We start from the raw sequence: 24,530 nt of genomic DNA on the forward strand, positions 1-24,530 counted from the left end.
TTGAGGCAGTATTTTATTCCAAGATACAATCCAACAAGAGGACAGAGCTACATCATGATTTTATTTAATATTTCCCAAAAGTGTTATTTGGCTTACATGGCAACCTTCTTTCAACAACCCAATAAATAATATTATCATGACATCTTCTTTCATCCACATTCTATCCTTCAGATTAGTGTTAAAAAAATATATAGATTATTGCATGGTCTTTCATACACTATTGCAGGGTTTCCCAAACTCGGTGCTGGGGCCCCCCTATGAGTGCACGTTTTGGTTTTTGCCACAGCTGATTCAAATAGCTGATTCAAATAAATTGATAAATTGGTTGTGTGGTGCTATGGCAAAAAAAACACGTTTAGGAAACCCTGCACTACTGTACCAAATACATGATCCCCAATATCGTTTCTCACTTCCTGCACTATTCTTTCAAATTGATTAGACAATCAAAACATTCATATTAAACTACCCACGATACAGAAAGGGTCTGTCGAGTGAGTAGAAAATATATTATATTTTCAAACATATCAATACATTTAATCTACCCCTTTCCATGTTTATACTTCTAACACAGACCTCTTGAATTTGTTATTCTTTTGTGAAAGAAAATTCTCTCTCCTCAGAACTCCTCCTCAGCATTCCGGCAGCGTGACTCTTTCAACAGGGTCAGGCGAGCCAGCACCTCAGAGACAGACAGCTCTCCATGAACCTTGTTGTCCCTCGTACGTACGTTCACGCTGTTAGTCAGCTTCTCTTTCTCACCGACCACTGCCAAGACACAAAGCACAAAGTAGCTCATAGTCCCCACACTGCCAAATCACAACACATTCGCATTTTCAACAACATTTCAGTAGTGATGAATACAAATCATGTTTTTGGCAGCTGAAGGAAATCTGAAAATATCTGAGGGGATTTACTAGGAAACATTGTGATAGTGAAAGTCATGAATATATGAATGCCTAAAAAAAAAATCTACTATAGTAATCCTTCTTACCCAGGATGAAGTTGTACTGGGCTAACTGGGCATTGCGGATCTTCTTGTTTAAGAGGCAACTGGAGTCGAGATCAGCGTCTGCCATGAATCCAGCCTCCACAAACTGTTTACACATCTGAAGGACAGAATTACCACTCAGTAAAAAAATGACAAAGATGAACTGATCAAATGGAACTGGCAACAGACATGCAGGTTCATATAATGATAGACAATGATGAATGTGCAGCATCATGAACAGGGCCAGCTTAATTCAGGGGCTTCCCGGCGCTGAAGCCCCTGGGCCCAGGCCCATGGGGGGCCCAAAGGCGGCAGGGTAGCCTAGTGGTTAGAGCATTGGACTAGTAACCGGAAGGTTGCAAGTTCAAACCCCCGAGCTGACAAGGTACAAATCTATCGTTCCGCCCCTGAACAGGCAGTTAACCCGCTGTTCCTAGGCCGTCATTGAAAATAAGAATTTGTTCTTAAATGACTTGCCTGGTTAAATAAAAATAAAAAATAAAAAGAAGGCAAATATTTTTTTTTAACAAAAACAAAGAAAATATACTGAGTATATTATACATGCATCATTTAAAAAATATATTTACTACAACCGCCAACCACAATAGGACTCATCAGCCCGCTCTCAATAAGTGTTGACAGCCTGCTGCTGCCGCTCTGACAGACGGGGAAGTAGAGGAGGTAAGGGGCCCATGTGGGTAACTGGGGGCCCCTGCCTTTATTGGGTAACTGCATAAATAAATGTGACTGGTCAATTGGGTGAGACAGGGCTGGGCCCAAGCCTGTAAGAGGCATTTAAAAATAATAATATTACACTGAAGAAAAATATCAAACGCAACATAAAAAGTGTTGGTCCCATGTTCACGAGCTGAAATAAAAGATCAAGACATTTTCCATACGCACAAAAAGTTTCTCAAATTCTGTACATCCCTGTTAGTATTTATCCTTTGCCAAGATAATTGATCCACCTGACAGAAGCTGATTAAACAGCACGATCATTACACAGGTCCACCTTGTGCTGGGGACTAAAGGCTTTCCATGGCCTGCATACTCACCCACTGAGCATGTTTGAGATGCTCTGGATCTACGTGTACGACAGTGTTCCAGTTCCGGCCAACATCCAGCAACTTCGCACAGCCATTGAAGAGGACTGGGACAACATTCCACAGGCCACAATCAACTGACTGATTAACTCTATGCAAAGGAGATGTCGCACTGGATGAGGCAAATGGTGGTCATACCAGATACTGACTGGTCCACGCCCCTATTTTTTAAATTTAAATTATACTTTATCCAACCACAGGAGCTGCTCTCAATGTTTTAAAATACACCACAGAGCATAATTCAGCCATAGAGGATCAATAGTTTTTTTAAAATAACAGGATTTATTTTTATCACATGCACATTCAGGTATCTGCCAAAATAAAGGAAACACCAACATAAAGTGTCTTAATAAGTGTGTTGCGCCACCATAAGCTGCCAGAACAGCTTCAATGCACCATGGCATAGATTTGACAAGTGGACATAAACCATGAAAAAGAAACTGCACCCCAAACCAAACCGAATCTCTTGTTTACTGAAGTGTTTCCTTTATTTTGGTATTCACCGGTATGCCTACAGTCAGGAAGGCTGCAGTTTGGTCAGCATGCGCACCAAATATACAGCTTTTTGCATTGTGGCCATAGACATATAATCCATACAAAGGGGTTTATAACCTCTTACCCTGGCAATTTGACTGTTAAACTCATGGGTACACTAGCAATGGACGCCAGTTCTGACTAATGGGAACTGCCATCTATGGATTATATTTTTATGGTTGGTTGCAGCTGTCGGTTTGCCTTCTGCAGATTTCAAAATACAATTGCTGGAAAAACATACAGTTTGCCTACTGTTGAAAAGAGAAGACTAATCTGTGGAACCAATACAAATAAATTATTCTCAACTCCTAATTGTTTGCGAACAGCAGCACTGTTTTTCAAAGTAGCTCATCTTGAGATAGCCGATGTGCTCGTCATGGCAATAGCCAATCACTGTGTGTAGCTTATGGTTTAATCTTCATTAGTTGAGTCACTGGATATGTTATTTAGAAGCCTACTTTATTTATTTATTTCTTCCTAATATTATACAATCTGTGTGTCGCTTCATTGGCCTGGGTTATTGTTTGAATTCAAAACCGGCATGATCTCAGTTTGTCAGAGTAGCCACTCATTTTGGTCATTTGTGTGGTATTAAAAAAGATTCAGTTGTCTTCTGTCATGTAAAAGGCAGATTTGTTTCAGACCCTGATAAAAAAAATAATGTTGTCACTGTGTGGAAATCCTAAAAACGCCTCTGCTCAACTGTAGCCTTCGCCACATGACAAACGTTATTATGACTATTATAAAGAGGCTTTTTCTTCAACACTAAATTTACCACGCATTCAACTTGCATCTTGGTACACAGATTTGTTTACAGAAAATTGTGTGCCGGGAAGCGGGAGGGCCTATGATTTCTTAATCCGGCCCTGATCATAAACTGTAGAAATATGAAAGGAAGACAAGTTTGAGAAATAGAAGGCTAGGGTTACCCTCTTGGCATATTCTTCACAGGTAGGGTTGACAGGTACAAACATCACCTGACGTGGGGACAGCCAGAGGGGCCTGGAGAAGAAACACAATATGGCTGGATAAGTAGCAAATCAAAACACTATACACACACATAGTGAAGACATTTAAGAGCAGAAAAAACATCTATATCTATCTATCTATATGACTTATTTTCCAGTCTATGATTGCAGCTTATGTAACACTCAACAAATTCATTGGTCCTCTTTGCTACTCACCATTTCCCAGCGTAGTTCTCAGTGAGGATGGCTATCATCCTCTCCACAGAGCCCAGAATGGCCCGGTGGATGATGACCGGTCTCGCTTTGTCATCCCCATCCTTTCTGCATGTCACAGGATTCAACATCAATATCAGTCACAGCACCACTTCATGCTCAATTATAACTACGTATTTAACCTTATTTGTACAAGTTAGTCTCATCAAGATGTCTTACCAGTCAAACATGTTTTTGAATATAATTTATACAGTTATTTACAGCTTCATAATGTTCTCTACCTAATTAAAAATCCAACTTTAAAAGGACTTTTAAATCAACTGTCTAGTACAAAAGTTCAGGTAGGAACTCGTACTGAAGGAGGGATTAATGACTAAACTTGATTCCTATAACAGGATACAGACTCAGCATTGTGTCACGACTAGTTTGATTAGGTGACTCACTCACCCCACAAAGGTCAGGTTAAAGCGGATAGGAAGCTGGAAGTCCAGCTGAATGGTTGCACATTGATGATACCGGCCAATAGCATCTTTGATCTTAATGTCAATCTGAAATGGCACAACAAAAGTATTACATGGTTTTCCTCCCTGAGAGTTTTAGACCTTATTTCATTGAAGGGGGGATGCAATATCTTCCAGGGAAATATCCATGGCTATAATAGCTACAAACCTTTAATTACATTGATTTCCTGAGAATTCTAGACCTTATTTCATTGCAGGGGTGAAGAAAATGTATAGCAAGGAAATATCAGGTGCTGTAATACAAACCTTGGGTCCATAGAAAGCACCGTCTCCGGGGTTTAGTTTCCATGGTTCCCCAAACTCATTCAGGCTGTTCTCCAGTTGCTTTCAAACAGAGGGAATCAATTAACATACAATTGAAGTATATCCTGGGTCATTTCATGCAAGTCATTCTTTCTTTAAAATTGTGTTTCCTTATGAAACATTTCAGGAATATTTTATGGACACGTTTAATTGTACCTTCTCAGCCTGGTTCCAGACAGTGATATCTCCTAGGTACTTCTCTGGACGGGTTGAAAGGTGCAGCTGGAAAGAGAAGCCAAAGACGTCATAGACACAGCGGAGGAAGTCCAGACAGCCCTTCATCTCAGACTCAATCTGCAGGAGAGAGAAAGGGAATACAGAGGGGTCATCTGAATGGCAAGGAGGTTAAGTACCCAGCAGGGATGGGGTCAATTCCATTTTTAAAAACAATTATGAAAATTGGAACAGAAATGTCCATTTACTTCCTGATTTGAAATTGACCCCAACCCTGGTACGAAGCTACTTTAATAAGATGTTCCTCTTCAATAGCTATAGCTGGTCTGGTCACCTACCTGTTCCATGGTGCAGAAGATGTGAGCGTCATCCTGTTGGAAGCGGCGCACCCTCGTAAGGCCGGTCAGTGTCCCTGATAGCTCATTCCTATGGAGCACCCCGAAATCAGCCAGTCTCAGAGGCAGCTCCCTCCATGACCGAGGTCTGTGGCTGAACATCAGACTGAGAAAGAAGAGGATGGGAGGATCCAGGAGAAGGTGGACGGAAAAAGAGGGTGATGGATGAGAAGATATGCAGTTGAAGCAATGGGAGAAGTTAAGGTTACATAAATGCTTGGATAGTCCCTTCCTTATAAACCATCATACCTTCATATTAACCAATAACATAACACCTTTCCCAGACAAAGGTTAAGTCTAGTCTTGGAGTAAAGTCATTTCAGTGGATATTCTCCATTGAGCATGGTTTTTAGTTTAGTAAGTAATCAAGTAGCCTTGCATCTCCTGTTTCTGCAGGAGAAATCAATGTAACTAAATGTTTGTAGCTATTATAGCCATGGATATTTCCCTGATAGATATTGCGATATTGAGGCAGCTTGATGTAGAAGTACACGCAATGTAGACGACGCTAGTTATGGTGGGGCCTTACCCCCAATTTATCTCCTAATGCTGAGTTCCAAGCAGACACATTGGGTCCCATTTTTACAGTTTTTGGTATAACTTGGCCGGAGATTAAACTGAACCTTCCAATCTCAGGGAGGACACTTACCACAAGGCCACAGAGTTTTTGTTGTTGTCCAGGACCAGGCTTGACACATGTCCGGGAAATTGTCCCAATAACCAATGAATGTACCTACCAGTGTCCAGGACAGTTCATGGGCTTCAGTGCAAAGACGTCCTGCTCCACTGGGAAGGAGAACATGTTGTCGCTGTAGTGCTGCCAGTGGCCTGAAGTCTCCCACAGCTTACTGTTATAGATGTTAGGAGAGGCCACCTCCTGGAAACCTCTTCTACAGTATTCCTCCTGCAAAGTACATTCACCAGATCACAGCAAGACTGAGTGGTACTTAACTTCAGCATTCTTTCAGTTACAAAGCATCAAAGTAGTCCATGAACATGCTGTAATTGTGAATTCTACAGGTGGGTATTGTTGTATATTGGCAGAAGATGGACAGATTGCTTCTCTGTCTTTTGGCTGTGATTAGATGTAGGTGGTTGAGGCTGGTTGGTCTCGTCTTACCCTGATGAAGTCAGTGAGTGTGTTGTACAGGTAGGCTCCACGCGGGAGGAAGAAGCAGCTGCCAGGGCTCAGGTCATGGAAAAAAAACAGTTCCTGCTCCTGTTGTACAGTAGAGACAAACAGAGAGGAAGCTTAAAGACTTCACAGATTGACAGTTAAAGATAGTGAGGCAGCTCCTCCTCTCTGTTGGGAACATGTTAAATCAAATGACAGCAAATCTGTCCATGAACGACACCTACAGACATGTCCTTTACTTCTAAACCGTCAACTTCTAAATGAAAAGGATCACACCATCATAGGAGTAACATGTTTCAAATTTACTTTAGACTTTGTCCCCCTGGCTAACAACAATGAAAATAAAAGCAGCAATGACTCCATGGTTTAATATAGAGATCAGTGTTGTAATCAGTTGTGGCCAGGCTGTGGGGCTGCTGCCATCTGTGTCTCCCGCAAGGAGGATAGATCCAGCCTGCCTGAGGACCAGCTGGAGCTCACATAGTATGACTCACTGATACATCATGCAGTTAGACACACAGCACCGCCCACAGGAACAACCAAGCAACAACAGTAAGCACACAGAGCTTAAAGCATCCACACAGATATTATGTTTGTGTTAGTTTTGGAGTTCGGTACGGGTTTTTTCGGCTGTTCAGGCACACAACATTTTATCGAGGGCAGCCGAACTTCGAAAGCCAAAGTATACGCCCCTTCGTCCATGAGTGGTCAACTTTAGGGATTCTTCAATAAAGTCTGTCGTCATTCAACTAGAGATGACTCGTTTTTATGTAAAAAAAAAATTATTGAGAAACACTGCACCAAAACATCTTAGTTAGATGTAAAATTGCGCAACCAAGATCTCCTCTGCAAAAACGTCAAAATTAATAACAGATTTATTTCGTTTTCTTAGATTCATTCTGAAAATTTGGAGGTGTATACTGGCTACAGAGTCTCAAAATGGCCAAACAGTACTATTTCCACTATTTTCTCATTTTCCAAGCGAAGGTCTAGCCACCAGCCGAACTGAAGCTTGCTGTCACCTTTAGGTCCGTTTGTAAAATACAGAGTAAATTAGAGTGATTTGTCACTTTCAATGTTGACAGTTCTTTAACTCACTTTGGATAAAAGTGACCGCTAAAATACACTGAACAAAAATATAAAAACGCAACATGTAAAGTGCTGGTCCCATGTTTCATGAGTTGAAATAAAATATCCCCAAAAAGTATGTCTGTAATGAAGCCCTTTTGTGGGGGAAAAAATAATTTGATTGGATGGGCCAGTTCGTGGACCTCTGCCCTCCCAGTCACACCCATGGCTGCGCCCCTGCCCAGTCATGTGAAATCCATAGATTAGAGAATCATTCATTTATTTCAATTGACCGATTTCCTTATATGAAATGTAATTCAACAATAACTTTGAAATTGTTGCATGTTGCATTTATATTTTTGTTCAGAATATATGAACATAATATATCATTATATTAATTGAGGGTCTATTTCAATGGCTGTGTTCAGAAAACCAAAACACCTAAACCAACTTGTTGTTTTCCACAGTCAACCCCCAAAGTGACCCCCCCACAGTGAGGACTAACCTTTCCAATCTTCCGATGGTCTCTGTTCCTAGCCTCCTCCTGAAAGCGTTCCCACTCTTTCAGCATCTTGGAGTCTGGGAAGGAGATGCCGTAGATACGCTGAAGGGTCTCCATGTCTGAATGGCCCTCCCAGTACGTAGAAGAGTTCTGTCAATATTACAGGAATGGAGTGGAGATACTACGACACTGTTTTTCACCTTAAGAAGTGATTGGATATTGTAGTCTGTGTGTGCATCACATACCTTGTAGATCTTCAAGGCTTTAATCTTTCCTGTGTGTCTTACATGGGGCCCACGACACAGGTCAATCAGAGGCCCACATCTAAAACAGTAGAAAACTAATTTTAGCAGGGCATGGACCAGTGAGGGTCTTCAAATTCCATAATATATTATAGACAAATCCCTCGCATTAGGCACATTTGTGACCGATTTAGAATTTGATGTACATTACAAAGATTTATGTGAAGGATTCAAAACAAGAGGGTATGAAGAAGAATTATTGGACAATTCCGTTAAGTAAGACAAACTGAATGGAATGCATTATTGCAACCACGTCAAAAGGAATCCCTCTCCTCCCTCTTAAATTTTGTGTTGACCTTCAGTCCCATTTCAAGATCGATCAAGGAAGTGGTTAATAGACATTTGCATATATTACGCAGCGACCCTAGCTTTGGTAAAGCCGTTTGAATTAGAGGTCGACCGATTAAGATTTTTCAACGCCGATACCGATTATTGGATGACCAAAAAAGCCGATACCGATTAATCGGACAATTTTTTATTTTATTTATAATAATGACAATTACAACAATACTGAATGAACACTTATTTTAACTTAATATAATACATCAATAAATTCAATTTAGCCTCAAATAAATAATGAAACATGTTCAATTTGGTTTAAATAATGCAAAAACAAAGTGTTGGAGAAGAAAGTAAAAGTGCAATATGTGCTATGTAAGAAAGCTAACGTTTCAGTTCCTTGCTCAGAACATGAGAACATATGAAAGCTGGTGGTTCCTTTTAACATGAGTCTTCAATAGTTCCAGGTAAGAAGTTTTAGGTTGTAGTTATTATAGTCCTATAATGCCTATTTCCCTCTATAACATTTGTATTTCATTAACCTTTTACTATTGGATGTTCTTACAGGCACTTTAATATTTCCAGTGTAACAGTATAGCTTCCGTCCCTCTAGTTAGCGCGAGCTAACTAGCTAGCCATTTCACTTCCGTTACACCAGCCTCATCTCGGGAGTTGATAGGCTTGAAGTCATAAACAGCGCAATGCTTGACGCACAACGAAGAGCTGCTGGCAAAACGCACGAAAGTGCTGTTTGAATGAATGTTTACGTGCCTGCTTCTGCCTACCACCGCTCAGTCAGATACTTATATGCAACGCAGGACACGCTAGATAATATCTAGCAATATCAACCATGTGTAGTTAACTAGTGATTATGATTGATTGTTTTTTTTACAAGATAAGTTTAATGCTAGCTAGCAACTTACCTTGGTTTACTGCATTCGCGTACCAGGCAGTCTCCTTGTGGAGTGCAACGAGAGAGAGGCAGGTCGTTATTGCGTTGGACTTGTTAACTGTAAGTTTGCAAGATTGGATCCCCCGAGCTGACAAGGTGAAAATCTGTCGTTCTGCCCCTGAACAAGGCAGTTAGCCTATAAACGGTGGGTTATCATTGAAAATAAGAATGTGTTCTTAACTGACTTGCCTAGTTAGGTAAAAGGTATTAAAAAAAAATAGGCAAATCGATGCCCAAAAATACTGATTACTGATTTCCGATTGTTATGAAAACTTGAAATCGGCCATTCCGATTAAATCGGTCGACCTCTAGTTTGAATTCCGCCCGAGGTTTGGCTATAAGAGACTCAAATGTACAGGAGTTTAGTACGGTCAGATTTGCCTAATAAAAAAAGCATTGCATTTCATCTCTATCATTCCTGATGGCAGTTTCCTTGTCACAACTGTCCACTGTTATTCCATGAATAGAGGGAACTCTCTTATCCATCCACATTCGAGTGGGAGGATAAAGGTTTGAGGTAGAATAGCATGTAACACAAAATATGTTGTATATCTACTTAAGTGTGTTCCTGTGACTTTAATGTTGTGGGTAAGACCAAACATGAACTTAAGACAATGTGTGAGCATAAGAGCTCCATTCGAAACCACGATGGAAAAATAATTACCTGTTGACAGAAATTTCAACAGCAATAATCATGAACTTAAGTGCCTTACTTTATATGGGCATTGAATTGATGAAAGCACCACATAGGATAGGAGATAGAAATCAATTACCTCTCCAATGAGAGACATATTGGATAGACAGCTTGGCCACTCTTGCCCCAGCAGGCCTTTAATGAGGAATGGTCTTTTTCTTTTTTTTGTAGTAGGTTATAAATATGCTAAAAATGTAGGTAATGACATGTATTTGTATTGCATGTCTATAGATCTCTATTTGATTGTCATGTTACCCCCACAGCTCCCTCTGCTGGGATCTCTTGATTGGGCCAATACTGGCTGAATTTATAATTATGGCCACCTGTGTGGTCTTCTTGGTGTGACATTGATTGCTAATTGCCTTGCACGCTGAAGGGCTCATACCCGAAACATTCGTGCAGCAATAAACATTTAAATTTAAGTTAATTTACCAGAGTGCAGGCCTATTTTTGTTCTTCACCAACATGTTAAACCAGTCTTCTGAATAGTTTCTGTACACCAAATAATATTCAGTGATTTACAACTAAACATCAAGAGCTGCTTACCTGTAGACTGTTGTAGTGGGTGTGGTGACTTTCTCATTCAGAATGCGACACTTGAATTTGTTGTACTGAAAATATGGACACAAAACAGATAGGAAAAAAAATAAATACCAATTGCTGCCGATCTACTCACAACCCCAATGAAAAAGAAACCTCTATAACACATTATATAATCGAGCTACAATCTTTCACCAGAGGGTGGAGAGATGCCAATGTAGTGCAGAGGTCCTCATCTCACCTTGAACATCTTCAGTAGGGTCTCCTTGCTGACCTCCAGCCTCTCAAAGGGCTGTTTCTCCTTCACCACAGACTTGCACAGTGCCTCCAGGTACTCAAACTCTGTACTCGACACACCCCTGGCCAGGACAGGACACAGGTCAAACAGAACCCTCAGTAACAATACACCTGTCATAGGCTACTCACTACACCAGCTCTGTATCATTTCTGCTCATTACTTTACAAAGGAGACTGGAAGCCTGTTTTTTCTTAACAATGATAGATGCTTACTGGGGTCCATCGAGGAACATGTCATAGTAAAAGCCATTCTCAATGGGTGGTCCATAACACAGACAACCTCCATAGAAACGCTCCATGGCCTCGCCAAGGATGTGAGCACTGGAGTGCCAGTACACCTGAAACAAGGAGCGGAAACATCTGTTACTACCTCCAAGAACAAAGACTATAGAGAGTACGATAGCCCAGAGGGCACATTATACTCACAGCCTGGGCATCGTCATTGTCAAAGCGCAGGATCTCCAGTGAGCAGCTCTTCTCCAGAGGTCTATCCAGGTCCCACAGGTCCCCGTTCACCTGGGAAATCACTGCATTGTCAGCCAGGCCCTGACTGAGAGAAATACGATATACCACCATCACCACATAGTTCTCATGTGTTGCTACAAACAATGGCAAAGAGAGGGGTGCAACTGATGTCTCCCAGTAACATCATGATCCTCCTCATCCCAGATTTGTCTATGCTGCCAACTTCTATGGACGTTTTTGCCATGACACTGGCCATATGAGTTGACTGCACAGCACAAAAAAAGATATGGGACAGGGATATCATGGTCCAAGATAAGCTCCAGATCCCTCACCTGATGCCACAGGCCAGCTGGTAGGGGGTAGTGACCCAGGCCTGACCCTCCACCCTGCATCCATCTGGCAGCTCCACAGTGATGGGCTGGCTGTCTGCTGCTCTCCTGGCCAGCAGGGCATCGCTCTCCTTTTTCAGTTCCTCATACAGCCGCATGCGGTCCGAGATGTAGCCAGGCCACGGTTTCAGCTGGAAAGAGTAACATGGTGATTTATAGGAACTTAGGGAAATAAGCTGGGGGGAATTATTTGGGTATTGGTAAGGATATTGCACAACTTTGAAGGAACACTTGATTGCATGCATGGGACTTCTAGAATAGATGTAAAGGATATTGAACCTTTGGGGAGGTAATGTTCCTAATCATTACCTCTCTGCCACTGCACCCTCCCTGTGCCTTCTCAGGCTTCTCCTTCTTGTTGTTCTTATCAACAACAGGTTTGGTCTCATGGATTGCTGCCTGCACAGAGGAGCAAAATCAAAAGTTTGGTTTATTGGTGAGCAAAAACATGCAAATATTGTCATTGACATTCCACTTAGTGTAAACCACAATAAGTATCTGCTGTCTTCTATTCATATGATATTCCATAAGCATGTTCAGGGGACTACACACAGAGCTGTCAACCAATTTCGAGACCAGGGGCAGGGGAGGGTTAGGCAAAAGGTTGGCAACGTGGTTAGGTTTAAAATCAAAATGTTAAGATAAATTGTATAAATGGGCGGGGTTTAGGCATAATTATGACTGTGGCCATGGAAGCTACAGGCTACATACAACAGCCACACAATGTACATGCACTAAGGTGGTTAGCTAGCTACCTTATTATTATTATTATCATAATTGCGGTTCTTTGGCTGTTGTTGTTCTTTCCCAGTCTTCTTCTCCTGGCCTTTGTTTGTGCCCCCCTTGCCCTGTCCCTCCAGTGCGAGCTCTTCCTGGAGACCCCGGCGGAGGTGAACGAGACGAAATTTGAGCTTCTCATTCTCGCTCCATAAGCTCTCCAACTCCGGAGAACTGGCGATAATGCTGGCGACCTCTGGACCACCATTTAGCCCGTCTCGTAGGAGGCTAAATTCCCGAGTGAGGAGCTCTATCTGCTCCTCTTGCGCGGTCAAACGTGCTGCCATGCACTCCGCCATCTTTAAATTACTATTCTCTTTCATCAGCAACTGGGAATAGGGTATTCCTGCCATCAACAGAGAATGGGAATGGAGTCATAGCGCCCTCTTGAGCTTTAGTTTTGTGTTGTAACTTTCACATTTAGAACAGTCAGTTAATGTCTGCTTGTTGCTGCTATTGTAAAAGCCACATACATAGTAAGAGTTTTACTGTAGCAATTACTGATTACTATTTCAATAAATGTGAGATTGTCTTCTCTGGACTGCCTTTACAGATAAGGCCGAGTATTAAATATTAAACCGGTAGAGGGCAGTAGAACAATGTGCCATGGTTTGGAGCATCGACGTGTTTTGATCAGCTGACGATGACAGCACGCTCACAGTGGAGCTAGCTAGCAATGTAAACTATCATTCTGCAACTCACAGGCACCGGAGTGTGTGTATGGATGTGATTTGAATGTAGCTGAAGGATTTCCGAAATTTAAATATTTTTGGTGTCAATACCCTGTACACCAATAGGTGTAGTCTGTCAATATAACTGTGAAGAAGAAGAATCATTCTGCAAATTCGGTAGTATTTATGAATTACGGTAAATATTTGTCTAAATATACACATTTCTGAGAAGTATAGAAGACGAGCTGAGTTCAAAAACAATTGCTATGTAGTACTGTACAAGCTAGCACCTAGCTGCAACAGCCATTATTGTTGTCGTTCCTGTTTCACTTCAGTCTGGTCAGATGTAACGTTAAGCATTTATTTTGTAGGTATATTTGAATGAAAGAGACCAACTTCCTCTATATATGTTATAGTGCACTTTGCAGCAACTTTGATGCAACTGTGAACATCATCATCATGGCTTCGAGCTTCGCCCCACCAAAACTGGCTGATTTCATTCTCACTGAGAGGCTGGGCAGTGGCACCTATGCGACAGTTTACAAAGCTTACAGAAAGGTACGCCATTCGTTGTAGACCGAGTTAGCTAGCTACTAGCTAGCCTATAAGCACAACTACTTGCATAAACAACACAAGTAAATAGTAGCAACTTCCTTAATAGAAATTACGAATTTTGAGACTGACCCTGTAGCCTGGCTTCCAAACTGATGTCATGTCCCAGACTAGATCATTGTTCAGTCTACTGGATCTGTGTGTGCAGGGGGACAACCGGGAGGTGGTGGCAGTGAAGGTGGTTGGGAAGAAGACTCTGAACAAGGTGTCTATGGAGAACCTGCTGACTGAGATAGAGATCCTGAAAACTGTTCGCCACCCTCACATTGTTCAGCTGAAGGACTTCCAGGTTTACAATCAGTTTAATATTTAATCAGCCCATCCCCACTCATATAAGTACATTTCATACAGGCTAACCTGACTCCCACATTGCTTGTCAGACAAGACAGCACAAACGGATCTGGGACTCAGCAGGCTACATTTCATATCCTTGTCTGAGTGAATTGAGTCTAATTGTGTTCTCTGCCATTGGTCAGTGGGACAGTGAAAACATCTATCTGATCCTGGAGTGGTGTTCTGGTGGGGACCTGTCCCGTTTCATCCACAGTAGGCGCTTGCTACCTGAGAGGGTGGCTCGGCTCTTCCTGCAGCAGATAGGTGAGTCACACCAGAGTCAGTGGTGCGTTGGGTATAAGTAACCTACATTATTTAGAGCACTATTGAATGATGTTGAGCAGTTCTCTCTCTCTCCCACTCTCTCTCTCTTTTTTCTCTCTGTCCCACTATCTCTCTCTATTTCTCTCTCTCCCACTGAAATCAATTCAATTCAGAAGACTTTATTGACTTGGCAAGTTCAATTACTTACATTGTCAAAGTATACATATAACAAAAAATGGTGGGACCAACAGCAATAAGGCACTCTCTCTCTCTTACTCCCTCTTATCTTGTTATATGTCTGAAAACAGCCTGCGCTCTTCAGTTTCTCCATAATCATAACATCTCCCATCTGGACCTGAAACCCCAGAACATTCTGCTCAGTGGTTCTGTCCTTAAACTAGCAGGTACCTCACACTGCCAAGTGCCACAATCACACTTACAAACAGTATTCCTTATGGTCACATTTCTATCTTTATTAATCTCTTGCATTTCATCACCATGGAACTGTGGAATGAATCATAGTTGCGAAATCATAGCAGTGCCAATATGCCAGAGGTTATTGGTGGCACCGTCTCTGCACTTTTCAGTTGGGACGTTTAAAATGATGGAATGCAACAGTTGCACCACTGAATCATGCATTAGAGGATTTTGTAATGCTACTACAAGTATTACCAGGTTTATCACAGTCTTAACTGATGCTAGTCTAGTGCACTTTGCACTGAAACATTTTTGCCCTATGCTGTTGTCAGATTTTGGCTTTGCGAGTTACATGTCTCCGTGGGATGAGCAGAGTGCTCTGAGGGGCTCTCCTCTCTACATGGCCCCTGAGATGGTGTGTCGAAGGCAGTATGACTCCAGGGTCGACCTCTGGTCTGTGGGAGTCATCCTGTATGGTAAGAGCACAGATTTAAATGGATAACTATCTCCTCTCTCCATGCAATTATATAGAACACTATCCCCTCAAGGACACTCTATGCTCTCTTAAGCACAAACCAGACATCTTAGTGACATCAAACTTAAATGTTACTGCTTTGAATGCCAAAGATGGTTTAAGTTTATATTGCTTTCTCACTTACTCTTATCATTTATTTGTTGTTCTTACTTCTGTATGTAGAGACACTATTTGGCCGGGCACCATTTGCCTCCAGATCCTATGCTGAACTGGAGGAGAAGATCCGCAGTGACAAGCCCATCGAGGTAAGCTCTGTTACATCTATCTAAAGAAATGTGTGGTAGCAATGATTGTTCATTCTGTGACTTCTGTTAGAAGAATCATTCTTTCCCCTGTGAGTATATTTGCCACCGCAGGGTGGCACACTTGCTCAATAAATCTTATCTCACAGTGCTTTCTTGTTGGAAGGGACACTCCTGTGCCAGAGTGGGTACTACAGTCTCCTCCTCAATCCAGTGGTCAGGACAGAGTGTAATTAGTTGGAAGATAGAAATAATTTATTAGACCATTTAAAAAATGTATATATATAACTCCAGCCACAAGTGGATACGCTGCATTTAAAATCATCAAGGATAACACAATACATGTTTTGCAACTTCTTATAAAATCATTGTGGTCCTCTGGTTATGTTGTGTGTCCCAGCTGCCTGCAGGGGCCAGAGTGTCCAGGAACTGCAGGGACTTACTGCTGCGGCTGCTGGACAGGGACCCTGACACCCGCCTCACCTTCACTCAGTTCTTCTCCCACCCCTGGGTGGACCTCGAGCACATGCCCAACGCAGGGAGCCTGGGGAAAGCGGTGTGTGTGTGTGTGCGGGTGCATGCAGGTGTGTGAGAGAGAGTTAGGAGTATTGGTGTGACTCGCTGTCTGTCTCCTTTTGCAGAAGGATCTGGTCCTGAAAGCTGTTCAGAAGGACCAGGAGGGGGATAGATCAGCTGCTCTGTCTCTGTACTGCAGCTCACTAGAGCACTTTGTCCCCGCCATTCACTGTAAGAGCAACATGCACAGCCTGTACCTGCCACAATAACAACTTCTCTCAGGTCTCTCATCTATATAATGTCTAATTCCGTACCACAGTCCAACATCAACTGAAAAGTGATACAAGCTCACAGAACTGGAGATGACATAATCAGAACACTATTGGTAACTGTCAAGGAATGTATCTTCTCTCCCCTTTCCAGATGAGACAGACAGACTGCGTAAAGATGCCCTTAGGCAAAAGGTACAGAGTACACAAAGTATATTTGGTCTATTGTATTTTCATACCCCAAAGGCTGGACTGAAATTATTTGAATAACATATGGCATGGATGAAAAACACATGCTATGGATGACATCATAGAATGAAGTGAATGACAGCAATATAAACCGTTCCTGCAGGTTAGTCAGTACGTGTCCAGGGCAGAGGAGCTGAAAGCTCTGGTGTCTGCAGACAACAGCCTCTGCTTTGAGCAGTTCAAGTCCACCAGAGACATCCTGAGAGGTAATACAGCTAACTTTACCCGTTTTACATCATGAACTGTGTATAAGACAGTAGTTTTGGAATTGTTAGTTATATTACTTGTTGGTTATCACTGCATTGTCGGAACTAGAAGCACAAGCATTTCGCTACACTCGCATTAACATCTGCTAACCATGTGTATGTGACAAATAAAATTTGATTTGATTTGAATACCATATTTCATGACCCTTGTATAGAGGACCTAATTTAAACCCTACTTTATTTGAAGGGAACATTCGTAAGGACTTGATAACACATTCATAAGACCCAGAAGGAGCACGTTATCAAGTGTAACTGGGTATTGAAGTACCTAGAGGAGATGTTCTGAGAAGGCCTCCGGTCCAACCCTTACTCTCTGTCTGTCCCCCTCTCAGAGATGTCCCGAGACCAACCACGGGTGCTGGCTGCTCTGGAGCTGGCATCTACAGCCATCGCCATGGTAAGCTGAGGGGACTGGGTATCATGAGCAGGGCAGGGCATGATGATGGAGCTCTGGGGAGACTACCAGAGAGGAGTGAGAGAGGTGGGAGGGTGGTAGTGGCTTGTAGATGCTGTCTACAGCAGGATGGATTGAAGGCTGCTGCTATAGTGAAGGCTGTAGCTATGGGATCTGGGGGCTTTCTTAAGAGTGGACTGCTATGCCATAGTGGGACGTCTTCCCTTTTCATAACACACTTGTATTGCATTCCAGGAGGAGAATGGGATAGAGGACCATGATACACTGGCTCTGTACCAGCAGAGTCTGGGAGAACTACTGCTTGCCCTGGCAGGTAAGGTCAGCTCACTGAAAATCCCACATAGACTATATTAGTCCTTTAGATGGGGAAAACAATGAGTCAGTCATCTATGCCACATACAGTGTCTGCTGCATGGACTCTAATAAACACAGGTGTGATTTTACAACCCTGCAAGGAGTCCGGGAGTAACACAGTAATTCAATCTCCAGAATTAAGAGGGTATTACATCAGAGACTGCAGCAGAGCCTGCCCTGAGTGTCTGCTGTGTCTCCAGCCCTCAGCTTTGGCTGGCTGTTATTGTTATTAAAGAGAGATGGTGGCAGTGGTGGCCCATAATGGTCTCCTCTCCTCGACGCTCTGGCTCAGTGTCTGTATATGGACTAGACTCCTCCAGGCTTGGTCTCTATTAGCCCTGACTCTACATAACCTCATCTGGGAGATGGTTCTAATGGTGGAGGGAGGCGAGGCAGGCAGGCGGGATGGGGATGATTCTGGAGCCAGATGTAGCTTTGAGCTGTGGATGAGACCTGGTGCCAGCGCCCTGTGTGTGGTATAGAGCCGCTCGCTGCCATCTGGTTTCCATTGAGAGCCCAACAATTAATTTCTCAATGTTATTACACACTGGAAACAAATAAAAACTATTGTCTGTCTTAATAGAGAAGAAACGGCTTGAGTCATAAATCATCTGATGGATCAGGGGGATCGGGACCGTGGCACGTCAGTGAGACCAAGGGGATTGTGGGAGAAAACATTGTCCCTTTTGTGTCACTATAGCCTATGGTTGATTACGTTCCCTTCCCAGAATGCCTTGCTGCTGGAGAATTTGTCCCCTCCTCCTCAGGCAGGCTAATTGAAGAAAGGCTGCTTCAGTTTCAAGGGTTCCCCCTGAGCCTCAGTGGGCTATCACAACCAAACTGGCTCTGTAAATTACCCACTCTTGTGCAAACATGGTGATTGGGAGAGCAGTGATCCATCTCTTTCTATTCCCTCCACCCACCCTCCTTCCTTCTCTTTCTCCCTCTCCTCCCCCTCTATGTCTGTCTTCCAGCTGAAGCCCAGGGGCGCCGGAGAGAGCTGCTCCATGGTGAGGTGAGTTACTGGGGGTGAGGTGGATGAGGGTTTAGGTGAGAATGTTAGGTGAGTTACTGGAGGTGAGGTGGATGAGGGTTTAGGTGAGAATGTGAGGTTAGTTACTGGAGGTGAGGTGGATGAGAGGGTTTAGGTGAGAATGTGAGGTGAGTTACTGGGGGTGAGGTGGATGAGAGGGTTTAGGTGAGAATGTGAGGTGAGTTACTGGGGGTGAGGTGCATGAGAGGGTTTAGGTGAGAATGTTAGGTGAGTTACTGGGGGTGAGGTGGATGAGAGGGTTTAGGTGAGAATGTGAGGTTAGTTACTGGAGGTGAGGTGGATGAGAGGGTTTAGGTGAGAATGTGAGGTTAGTTACTGGAGGTGAGGTGGATGAGAGGGTTTAGGTGAGTTACTGGGGGTGAGGTGGATGAGAGGGTTTAGGTGAGTTACTGGAGGTGAGGTGGATGAGAGGGTTTAGGTGAGAATGTGAGGTGAGTTACTGGAGGTGAGGTTGGATGAGAGGGTTTAGGTGAGAATGTGAGGTTAGTTACTGGAGGTAAGGTGGATGAGAGGGTTTAGGTGAGTTACTGGGGGTGAGGTGGATGAGAGGGTTTAGGTGAGAATGTGAGGTGAGGGGGTGAAGCCTTTCCCTTGACATTTAGTTGGGGAGGTATACTCTTACAACAGTTACTTCAGTTAGTTTGACTGTATTAATATTCAGTGGTGAAGGAAAGTTATTCTTTCATGTTTTGAGCATTTGTTTTGCAAGCAACCAGGTCAACAACACACACCAATGTTTCAACAACAAACCCCAGAGGGAGAGAGATTTAAAGCTGGGCTCATAGACCTCCCTATTTGAAGTTTTATGGGCGCTTGGTTTAAGTAAATTCAGATGCGGCTGTAATAATCGAATGCTGGGGAGGACCGCAGATCGAAAGCATGTGTGTGAGAACACAAAGAGCCCTGACTGCAGCTAGGAATGGTCTCCATGTGTGTTGGTTCATCTCTTGAGCACAGTTCAGCCTTTCTTAACTCAGGGCTGTAATTCCCAGTTCAAAATGACTGGGCTTATCATATACAGTTGAAGTCGGAAGTTTACATACACTTAGGTTGGAGTCATTAAAACTCATTTTTCAACCACTCCACAAATTTCTTGTTAACAAACTATAGTTTTGGCAAGTCAGTTAGGACATCTACTTTGTGCATGACGCCAGTCATTTTTCCAACAATAGTTTACAGACAGATTATTTCACTTATAATTCACTGTATCACAATTCCAGTGGGTCAGAAGTTTACATACATTAATTTGACTGTGCCTTTAAACAGCTTGGGAAATTATGTAATGGCTTTAGAAGCTTCTGATAGGCTAATTGACATCATTTGAGTCAATTGGAGGTGTACCCGTGGATGTATTTCAAGGCCTACCTTCAAACTCAGTGCCTCTTTGCTTGACATCATGGGAAAATCAATTGTAGACCTCCACAAGTCAGGTTCATCCTTGGGAGCAATTTCCAAATGCCTGAAGGTACCATGTTCATCTCTACAAGCAATAGTACGCCAGTTAAACACCATGCAGCCGTCATACCGCTCAGGAAGGAGACGCGTTCTGTCTCCTAGAGATGAACGTACTTTGGTGCGAAAAGTGCAAATCAATCCCAGAACAACAGCTAAGGACCTTGTAAAGATGCTGGAGGAAACAGGTACAAAGTATCTATATCCACAGTAAAATGAGTCCTTTATCGACATAACCTGAAAGGTCGCTCATCAAGGAAGAAGCCATTGCTCCAAAACCGCCATAAAAAAGCCAGACTATGGTTTGCAATTGCACATGGGGACAAAGATTGTACTTTTTGGGGAAATGTCCTCTGGTCTGATGGGAAAGAAATAGAACTGTATCGCCATAATGACCATCGTCATGTTTGGAGGAGAAAGGGGAGGCTTGTAAGCCGAAGAACACGTTGTGGGGGTGCTTTGCTGCAGGAGGGACTGGTGCACTTCACAAAATAGATGGCTTCATGAGGAAGGGAAATTATGTGGATATATTGAAGCAACTTCTCAAGACATCAGTCAGGAAGTTAAAACTTGGTCGCAAATGGGTCTTCCAAATGGACAGTGACCCCAAGCATACTTCCAAAGTTGTGGAAAAATGGCGTAAGGACAACAAAGTCAAGGTGTTGGAGTGGCCATCACAAAGCCCTGACCTCAATCCTATAGAAAATTTGTGGGCAGAACTGAAAGTGTGTGCGAGCAAGGAGGCCTACAAACCTGACTCAGTTACACCAGCTCTGTCGGGAGGAATGGGCCAAAATTCACCCAACTTATTGTGGGAAGCTTGTGGAAGGCTACCCGAAACGTTTGAACCAAGTTAAACAATTTAAAGGCAATGTAAACTTGATGAAAGAAATAAAAGCTCAAATAAATAATTCTCTCTGCTATTATTCTGACATTTCACATTCTTAAAATAAAGTGGTGATCCTAACTGACCTAAGACAGGGAATATTTACGAGGATTGAATGTCAGGAATTGTGAAAAACTTAGTTTAAATGTATTTGGCTAAACTGTATGTAAACTTCCGACTTCAACTGTAAGAACACCAGCCTTGAAATAGTTGAAAGGTTAATACATTAATATTACAGCTGTAATCTTACTTTGGGTGTGATTTGATAGTATTACAGCCTTGGTGCTGAGGTTAATATGATATAAAATGTTGGGAGTCTGTCTCGGTCAGGATGATTATTCTACCACAACAGATCTGTCTTTTAAAGGGTCATTATAGGAAGCCATCCACCTTGGTCTACCCTCATCATCATCAGATGTTATAGAAAGGAGAATGTGGATGACTGTAGATGGATTACATACTTAACACCACCTCTCACTTTGCAGATCAAGAGCCTAATGACCAGAGCTGAATACCTCAAAGAACAGATCAAGGTAGGAATGGCAATGACTTGACTTTAGTAGATATAAACCCTGTAGGTTTGTATTTGTATCTCAGTGTGTTTAATCCCAAGCAAACATTTTGGTCCATGATTTTGAGTCGTATCATCTTTTGTGTGTCTTTCAGATGCTGGAGACCCAAAAAGATGTCTCAATGGACAGAGAGCCTCTATTAGAATCTGTGAGAAGTTGTGAGTATCCCTGTGAGGGTAGCATAGTATTCACATTTCCCCTTAGATATTGTGTACGTGCTGGTGTAGGGGTGTGCATCACAGAACGTCCCAGCAGAGGGGCTTGCAGCTATGTAGACAGGTCAGTGGGATATACCAGGGGTTAAGTGAAAAATGGCCACCTGTAATGAAATTTCCCTTCAGTGGAGGTTTTTCCACTAGTTAAACACAAGCTGCTCTCTTACCATGCTGGCCTCCCCGTGGGAGCGTCTGGATCTTTGATTTCAGCTCAGTCTTGCATAGCGCTGGGCTGCTCTGCTCTCTGACCTCTTATAAAACCCACCTTGTGAAAGCGAGACTTGGATCGAACCAAGAAGAAGAACTCCCCCCAGTCACTACACACACACACACATGCATAACACTCACAAATGCACAACGCACACACATGGACAACACGCACACTAGCTGCGAGGGAGGGAGTTAGTTGAAATATAGTAGAGCCAGACAATATCCTGTTTCGAGTTAGAAATTCCAGAGGAATTATGTGCAAATGGGGTTCAATGAATTTGGAACAGATTCAGGTTTCATAAACATGGCTTGTTACGTAGCTGTTATTTTAACACACCGGCGGCCACAGTCAGCCATGTCATGTTGGCAGCTCTCCAGCTGGAGGGGTCACAGCAATGCCCAAGACTGTCTGGCTGGTGACCTTAAACTACTACTACTACGCTAACTACAAACAAAGCAGTAAAGTCTAGGCCTAATGCTCTCAACTGTATCCTAAATTCCACCCTATTCCATACATTCAGCCCGGTCAAAAGTAGTGAGCTATGTAGGGTGCCATTTGGTACACAGCCTCAGTCTCTGAGCTTATCCCATAATACAGGACAGTAATACAGCCATTATACATTTTTATTGCCATGTGTATTGAATACATTCAAAATCTTAATTACTCAACAGAAATCTACTCACAGATCAGTACTGAGGTAAGCAATGTCTATATGATGATAATGCAGTCTCTAACACATCTGTCTGTCGATGCTCGCCCTCCTCAGCATGCTGTGTGCAGTGAGCCAGCCTGGCAGTAAGAACCAGAGAGAGGGGCCATCGTGCCTGCAGAGCACCAGACCTCCTGCACCTCTACGGGTCAGGCTAAGGAATCCCTCAGGTCTCTCTGGCCATGGCCTCAGTAGTCTCGCGTCACCCTACTCGTAAGTCTCAATCATCGCACGGCTGTTGTTTCCCAACAAACATGAGAAAGCCTGGAAATGGAGGCAATGGCATCAATCTACCCTGTTATTACTCTGCCTGGACTTCAACTAGCGGCTTGTCAGCCTTGCATCCCCCTCACCAACACAACACAGAAGACTGTCAGAGTCTCCAGTCACTGCTCAGCCTCAAAGCCCTGCCTAACCATTCATATGGAAAGGCTGGACAGCTTGTATGCTAATACTGTACTGTCATGATAAACTAGTGCTGTATCATGTTGTTGTGTTATGTTGCAGGATGAATAAGAGTAATAATGAGTCTCAAATGCTTGTAGTTGCACAATAGATGGCGACTTGAACTCAGAATGACTACCCAGCATAGCAAGTTTGTAGTCTGTAACTGATGGGAGTTATCAAAATGTATCATTCATATTTGGGAAAGCTCTTCTGGCATCTGTCGCCCCACATACACACGCGCGTGCGCAGACACACACACACACACACACACACACACACACACACAAACAAACTAAATCCATTTTCTGTGGCCTGACCACAGTCTCACCACGCTCTCTCTGCTGATGGAGCAGCCTCTACCACTATGAGAGGAAAACTGGAGAGGTGCGGCTGCAGCCTTATTTACTCTGTAGACTTTAATTTACTTTTGGGTTGGCACCGGTCAGGATGAAGGCATACAGTAGCAACTGTGAAGTCAAGGCGTGCTTCACAACTCAGCCTGCTTTAGTAGCCTGCCAAGGACATTTGGTGACAGGTTAACAGTTACTGCTGTTGTGGGTCTTTTCCTTTCTGTTTGATTTCAGTGAGCCAGGTTGTGTGCATGAATCTACTTTCAAGGGAACTTTCAGTATTTGTGAATATATTGTACCATAGGAGGCGATCTGCTGTTTAATCAGGGAATGGAATGGTGTAACTGAAAAGGAAGGGGTTGGAAAGAAATGTCTGTCGAATTGAGAACTGACAATTGTGTATTGTTTTTGTTGAAACATTTTGTATGGGTATGATTTTATAAATTATTTATTACCGTAAAAGGCTGATTCAATTGAAATAATATTGGTATGTAATGTGTTGTTATGGCCTGTATTCATAAATTAAAGTGCCTTTGGAAAGGATTCAGACCCCTTGATTTTTTCCACATTTTGTTACGTTACAGCCTTATTCTAAAAATGGATTAAATAAAAATCCTCAGCAATCTACACACAATACCCCATAATGACAGTGAAAACAGGTTTTTAGACATTTTGGACACACAAAAAAAAAGACATAGCTTATTTACATATGTATTCAGACCCTTTGCTATGAGACTCAATTGAGCTCAGGTGCATCCTGTTTCCATTGATCATCCTTGAGATGTTTCTACAACTTGATTGGAGTCACCCTGTGGTAAATTTAATTGATTGGACATTATTTGGAAAGGCACACACCTGTCTAGATAAGGTCCCACAGTTGACAGCGCATGTC

The 24,530-nt window shown here is 42.8% G+C and overlaps 2 protein-coding genes across 5 annotated transcripts; one reads left to right on the forward strand and one right to left on the reverse strand.

The window, feature by feature from the left end:
• LOC124035586 (threonine--tRNA ligase 1, cytoplasmic-like) lies at positions 1 to 14,088 on the reverse strand. 2 transcript variants are annotated; one of them, XM_046349088.1, is made up of 19 exons: positions 13,955 to 14,088; positions 12,132 to 12,221; positions 11,766 to 11,953; positions 11,395 to 11,518; positions 11,182 to 11,306; positions 10,913 to 11,030; positions 10,678 to 10,742; positions 8,150 to 8,228; positions 7,908 to 8,054; positions 6,320 to 6,418; positions 5,937 to 6,103; positions 5,143 to 5,305; positions 4,787 to 4,924; positions 4,574 to 4,651; positions 4,254 to 4,354; positions 3,810 to 3,914; positions 3,555 to 3,627; positions 992 to 1,106; positions 1 to 765 (listed from the first exon to the last, which is right to left on the reverse strand). In XM_046349088.1, the coding sequence occupies exons 1-19, from the start codon at positions 13,982 to 13,984 to the stop codon at positions 617 to 619; spliced, it is 2,154 nt and encodes a 717-aa protein (XP_046205044.1). In that variant the 5' UTR covers positions 13,985 to 14,088; the 3' UTR covers positions 1 to 616. The 2 variants fall into 2 exon arrangements, with proteins under 2 accessions (XP_046205044.1, XP_046205043.1); XM_046349087.1 differs by lacking the exon at positions 13,955 to 14,088 and adding an exon at positions 12,578 to 12,939.
• On the forward strand, positions 13,226 to 24,181 carry LOC124035587 (serine/threonine-protein kinase ULK3-like). 3 transcript variants are annotated; one of them, XM_046349090.1, is made up of 17 exons: positions 13,226 to 13,466; positions 13,687 to 13,828; positions 14,031 to 14,087; positions 14,359 to 14,479; positions 14,788 to 14,883; positions 15,229 to 15,372; positions 15,594 to 15,676; positions 16,074 to 16,229; positions 16,315 to 16,420; positions 16,613 to 16,653; positions 16,811 to 16,913; positions 17,306 to 17,370; positions 17,623 to 17,701; positions 18,717 to 18,757; positions 21,620 to 21,667; positions 21,801 to 21,864; positions 22,899 to 24,181. In XM_046349090.1, the coding sequence occupies exons 2-17, from the start codon at positions 13,730 to 13,732 to the stop codon at positions 22,913 to 22,915; spliced, it is 1,320 nt and encodes a 439-aa protein (XP_046205046.1). In that variant the 5' UTR covers positions 13,226 to 13,466; positions 13,687 to 13,729; the 3' UTR covers positions 22,916 to 24,181. The 3 variants fall into 3 exon arrangements, with proteins under 3 accessions (XP_046205046.1, XP_046205047.1, XP_046205045.1); XM_046349089.1 differs by having other exon boundaries at positions 13,228 to 13,466; positions 14,031 to 14,171; XM_046349091.1 differs by lacking the exon at positions 14,788 to 14,883 and having other exon boundaries at positions 14,031 to 14,171.
• The last annotated feature ends 349 nt before the right edge of the window (positions 24,182 to 24,530 follow it).

The sequence above is a fragment of the Oncorhynchus gorbuscha genome, linkage group LG05 (genome assembly GCF_021184085.1).
Source record: "Oncorhynchus gorbuscha isolate QuinsamMale2020 ecotype Even-year linkage group LG05, OgorEven_v1.0, whole genome shotgun sequence".
Taxonomy (NCBI): Eukaryota; Metazoa; Chordata; class Actinopteri; order Salmoniformes; family Salmonidae; genus Oncorhynchus; species Oncorhynchus gorbuscha.

Coding starts and splice junctions, on each gene's coding strand:
- LOC124035586 (XM_046349087.1), bottom strand. CDS start 12,922: ATGAAAGAGAATAGTAATTTAAAGATGGCGGAGTGCATGGCAGCACGT. Junction 11,519..11,765: donor CAGCTGGCCTGTGGCATCAG/GTGAGGGATCTG, acceptor TATTTCTCTCAG/TCAGGGCCTGGCTGACAATG. Junction 1,107..3,554: donor GTGAAGAATATGCCAAGAGG/GTAACCCTAGCC, acceptor TCTGTCCTTCAG/ATGTGTAAACAGTTTGTGGA.
- LOC124035587 (XM_046349089.1), top strand. CDS start 13,730: ATGGCTTCGAGCTTCGCCCCACCAAAACTGGCTGATTTCATTCTCACT. Junction 16,914..17,305: donor CACCAGAGACATCCTGAGAG/GTAATACAGCTA, acceptor TCCCCCTCTCAG/AGATGTCCCGAGACCAACCA. Junction 21,668..21,800: donor ACCTCAAAGAACAGATCAAG/GTAGGAATGGCA, acceptor TGTGTCTTTCAG/ATGCTGGAGACCCAAAAAGA.